The sequence below is a fragment of the Neophocaena asiaeorientalis genome, unplaced genomic scaffold (assembly GCF_003031525.2).
Source record: "Neophocaena asiaeorientalis asiaeorientalis breed wild unplaced genomic scaffold, Neophocaena_asiaeorientalis_V1.1 scaffold129, whole genome shotgun sequence".
Lineage (NCBI taxonomy): Eukaryota > Metazoa > Chordata > Mammalia > Artiodactyla > Phocoenidae > Neophocaena > Neophocaena asiaeorientalis.
Window position 1 is genome coordinate 8,802,328 of NW_020172446.1, and position 4,824 is coordinate 8,807,151.

General features: G+C 52.0%; 2 protein-coding genes across 3 annotated transcripts in view; one reads left to right on the plus strand and one right to left on the minus strand.

Annotated features, from left to right (window-relative positions):
- Window positions 1–1,483, minus strand: part of PIMREG (PICALM interacting mitotic regulator) — a 7,497-nt gene extending 6,014 nt beyond the window's left edge. For both annotated transcript variants that reach the window (XM_024737065.1, XM_024737073.1), the window contains exons 1-2: window positions 1,426–1,483; window positions 567–654 (exon numbers count right to left, since the gene is read on the minus strand). The gene's annotated coding sequence lies outside the window, so the exon portion shown is untranslated. The remainder of the gene's footprint in view (window positions 1–566; window positions 655–1,425) is intronic.
- Window positions 1,484–4,501: 3,018 nt separating this feature from the next.
- Window positions 4,502–4,824, plus strand: part of AIPL1 (AIP like 1 HSP90 co-chaperone) — an 8,236-nt gene continuing 7,913 nt past the window's right edge. Inside the window, exon 1 of the mRNA XM_024737181.1 lies at window positions 4,502–4,597. Coding sequence (XP_024592949.1) covers window positions 4,502–4,597 — 96 coding nt within the window. The remainder of the gene's footprint in view (window positions 4,598–4,824) is intronic.

The window sequence follows — 4,824 nt, forward strand, 5'->3', positions numbered from 1 at the left end:
TAGCACCCAAACTAAAAAATCCACCATTTAGAAAGCCCTGTCCCTCCTCCACCTCAAGGCAGCACTGGCCATGCTCCCCCTTCCGTTTCCTTGCTGCCGTCCTCACCTAAAACCCTCCACCCCCCCACCCCGAGTTTCGACTGATGGGCACCTTGAAGCTCAGTCCTTAACCCCATTCTTCACCTCTGGGTGATCTCACCCACACCCTTGCGAAAGGACCCTCCCCATGGGAGGAGAACGATTAATACGAGGTACATACTATATACACCAGGTACTGGTGTTCCAAGCACTTTACAGGAGGAACTCATGAGCCCCTCATTGCAGCCAAGGACTAGATGAGGAAACGGAGGTGTAGGGAGGTCAGGTGGGGCCCCAATTTCCCCCGGTTAGTATGCAGCAAGGATTCAAACTCAGTCGGGGACCAGGGTCCATGAGCCTCACCAGCGCCCCACACTGCATCTCCTCAGCCTGCACCTCTCCCCTGCAGGTGTATCCAACCCTGGTCTCTCCCAGCCCCCCTTCTCCTCCTTCCCCATGTCCCCTCCTGTGTCTTTCCAAATACCTACTTGTGTCTTGATAGATTCAGCACTGTGCTAACAATCGTCCACAAAGGTCAACAAAACGGATGCATTCCTTACCTCCAGGAGCGCAGATCTAGCGTGTGGGGAGAAACGGACATGAATAAATTAAATAACCAGTAATCGATTCATCAAAGAAAATTATGACACCAAAGTTATGTCACTTAAAGCTGAGACCTAGAAAATGAGTTCACCAAGCAAAGAATGTGTGTGTCTGTGTGTGTTTGAGTGTGTATGTGGGAAGTGGGAGGCAGGGGAGGAGGTGTTCTTCTTGCACAAGGAACATCGTGTCTGGGGGCCCAGGACCCAGGTGAGACCCCCAGCACACACACATATGTGTAACTAAAACAAAAGTTTCCTGAAACAATACTTGACTATGTGTGAGGTGCTTTGACATATTTTCTATTTCATTAAAAAAAAAAAAGTCGCGGTGACAGCTCGCTAAGTTTATGTTAGTGACTCTCTAAGCGTTGTGAGCTGCGGTTTGAAAAACGCTGCCCAGTTTTGCCTGCTCAACTTCTTCCCCTAGCCGAGTTGTTTCCCAAGCGTCGGAAGTGTGTGTTCCCACACTTCTTGTATGCTTGTTGGATTTATTATTGTAATTAGGGAATTTACTTCGTGTCCTCTACCAATGAAATATGAGGGGGGGAAAGCAGGAGTTATTATTTTTCTGGAAACTAAGTTGAACATGTGGGAAAGACTCAGGGAAGATGACACATGTAGAAACAAATCCTCCCAAATCGGTCGTCGTGCTGCCATTGTCCATCCGTGCCTGTCTGCCTGTCGCAGTGCCTGGCTCGTACGTCACGGGCATCTATACGATAGCTTACATGTGTGAAGCCCTTACCGTGTGTCTGCTAAGTGCATTTCCTTTCTTTCATCTTCCTTAATCCTTACAGCAACGCTATGAAGCAGGTACTATTTTTATTCCCATTACAGATGACAAAACTGAGATTCAGACGGGTGAGGTGTCTCTCCCAAGATGGAACAGAGAGCCGGAGCTGGAACTTAAACCCTGAAGGTCTGACTCTGAAACATGAATTCTTAACCTTAGATTCCACGGCCTCATCAAGCATCAGGAACGAGGGGCTGAACGCACGCTGAGGCCCTCCCTGCTTGAAGCTTTCAGCCCGCCTCCCTCAGCTCTGTGACTGGAAGGGCAGGTGAAGGAGAATGGTCTCCATGGCAACAAGAGGAGGAAGAAACAATTTCTTCTGAATGAGGAGCCTCTCTATTGGCCTCCTGTGGAGGGTGGAGCAAGGTGGTGGGAAGGAAAATGTACGGAGGCCAGCAGGCTCCCAACAGAGAGGTGGTGGGTACAGGGGCTCCTGGCCCTCCTTGTAAGGAGGAAAAACCAGTCCGTGGTTCCAGGCTGAGGCTTTCTGGGTCCAGCTCCATCCTTGCCTCTGTCGGGGAGGAGGTTGGAGAAGGAGAAGGAGCTCCAGCCCTGCCCTGCCCTGAAGGTTCCCTGTCCAACGGAAAACTTTCACCAGTTACCTTGACCTCATGGAAGTGCCAGTGTGATGGAAGAAGCAGACATTAAACTGTGAAAATGTCATGAATGTGAGGTGCTAGGGGATGATGAGAGGGTGTAAAAGGAATGGGGAACCCACTGGAGCTGGGGGGTCGGGGCAGGCTTCCCTTAGCATATGATGTTTTAGCTGATGAGTTAGGGAGACAAAGCCGAAGAGGATTTCCAGTAGAGGGATCTGCAAAGGCTTATGTTGGGACGCCAGATCGCCATCAAGTTCCAGGAGCAGAGGAAGCCTGAGCGAGATGGAGAGGCCAGGAGCCGGATGGCAAGAGGCAGGGCTTGAAGGACCCCATCAGCCAGGGAAAGAGCTTAGAATTTATCCTGATGGTGGTGGGAAGCCTTTGTTGAATTTTCAGAGGGGACTGAGGTTATTAGACTTGCATTTTTATGAAGTCCATTAGGAAGTTATTTTGTGGGCCAAACAGTGGCTGGGGCTCCCTCTAGAGGCTGTGGCCTGAGCACCTCATTTTTCTCAGCAGTGAAACTGAAACTTCCGGCATCAGCTTCAACACCCCCTTCTGCTTGTATCCCTCACCCTCGCCAACCATGGACCAAATTTGTCAGTCCAACCTCTAGGTATTTCTGCAATCCATGTACGCCTTTCTTTCTTTCTTTTTTCGGCCACACCATGTGGCATGCGGGATCTTATATCCCTGACCAGGGATTGAACCCACGTCCCCTACAGTGGGAGCGTGGGGTCCTAACCACTGGACCGCAGGGAAGTCCCCAGGTGTGCCTTTCGACTCTCTGCAAAGGGAAGCAATTGAAACAGAGGGAGAGTTTTGAGCAATGTGAGACCCAGTTAGAACTTTTTCTTCCATTGTGATGATATCATGGACAGAAAAATGCCTAAAACGTAAAGGCTAGTAGCATGAATACTTATAAAGCCAAGACCCATGTAACCATCACCTGGGTGAAGAAACAGAATATTGCCAGGACCCCAGAAGCAACTACTGCCCCTGCTCTGTGTCCCCCCTCCCTTGACTTTTATGGGAATCTCTCTGATTTTTCTTTGTAGTTTTACCATCTTGCCTCCTACGCATGCAGACTGCTCTAGGTTGCTATGTGGCTGTAGAAAGAATGGAACAGAAAAGAAGGACCTCTGCAACCCCCCTCCACCTTATCCCCTGTCCTCAGAGAGAGATGGAGCTGGGCCCACAGTGGGGAGGTTCTGAGCACTCAGGGAGGGGTCCTGGAGGGGTGATTGGGCTGCTCCAGTCTGGGTTTGTGACCCAGACCAGTTGGCCCAGGCTTGGCCCTGCTGTATGCCAATGGTTCCTCATGGGAGTCAAAAATTTTAGGTATGCTGGGTTTTAGGGTCCCACTCACTTTTCAGGGAAGCTTCTCAATTTCATAGAGAGGGAGGCAGGAGAGGTCGATTTTCCCATTTCAGTTGGGAAAGTAGAGATAGGGTGGGAGATACCCAAAGCCACAAGGTCAGGAAATAAGAGGTGGGATCAGCCCTTTGAACGCAGCTCTCTTGGGCTCCTGGTGCCCTGTTCTCGTCTCTCCCTGTGGCAGGGTCCTGTGTCCCTGCTCCCTGTAACGTAGCCTCTCAAGGCCTGGCGCAGACCAGGCATGAGAACTTGGATTGGCCACAAGGTGGCGCCAAACACCACGTCTTCACATCATTTTTCACTTTTAAACCCCAAATGCCCAGAATAAGTTCTGCCCCGGGGGCCAGGGCACAGGGATGAGATCCTGCAAAGGGGACGGGAGAGCTCACTGTCCTCAGCCAGACCTTGTAGGGGAGACAGGATCAGGGCTGGTGGGGGTTCCTCAACTTTCTCCAAACCTGCTCCCCTTCTCTTACTCCGTCTTAGTGCTCTCCCAAGCCAGCTTGCGGGCAGATCTTGGGGAGGAGATAGCGGGACATAGGAAAGAGGGAAGCGGGACTGCACCCCGGCCGGGGCTCCAAAGGGACAAAGAGTCTGAGATCAGGACCAACGCCCCAGGACCAGGCAGGGTAAAGGGGGCTTGCAGTGCCCTTCTCCTTCAGTAGCCTGAGGCCTCTCTGCTGCTGGTCACTCCTGATCCCCTGTCTTTTTTTTTTTTTTTTTTTAATATTTATTTATTTGGCTGCACGGGGTCTTAGTTGCAGCACGCGGATCTTTGTTGCCGCGTGTGGGATGTTCTCTGCGGTGTGCGTGACCTAGTTCCCAGACCAGGGATCGAACCCGGGCCCCCTGCATTGGGAGCGTGGAGTCTTAACCACCGGCCCACCAGGGAAGTCCCCTCCTGTCTTCTTTAAGAAAGCTCCAACTGTCTTCCCTCCTTCTTAGGGTGGGATGGAACAGAAGCTGAGGCAGTAACAGTGGATGTCAGGCAGGGTCCCTGCGTCACTGCTAGAAGCAGAGGATGGGACAGCGGCCAGGCTGCCGGGAGTACCATGGATGCCGCTCTGCTCCTCAACGTGGAAGGGATCAAGAAAACCATTCTGCATTGGGGCACGGGGGAGCTCCCAAACTTCATCACTGGAGCCCGAGTGAGTGGGGCCCGCCCCCCAGACCAGTTAAAAGCCCCCATGGCAGCCTTCTGCATTCTAGCTTGGCCACAGGGCACTGCAAACAGCCTTTGTCAGCTTTGCCAACAAATGGCCAAGAGGTCCTTGCTGGAATTATCAACTGCCCCTCCCCTTGCCTCTGCCCCAGGCATCTGGGTAGCTCTGAAGTGGTGCCCATTCACGGGGTGGGGGGGGGGGTTTGATACTTT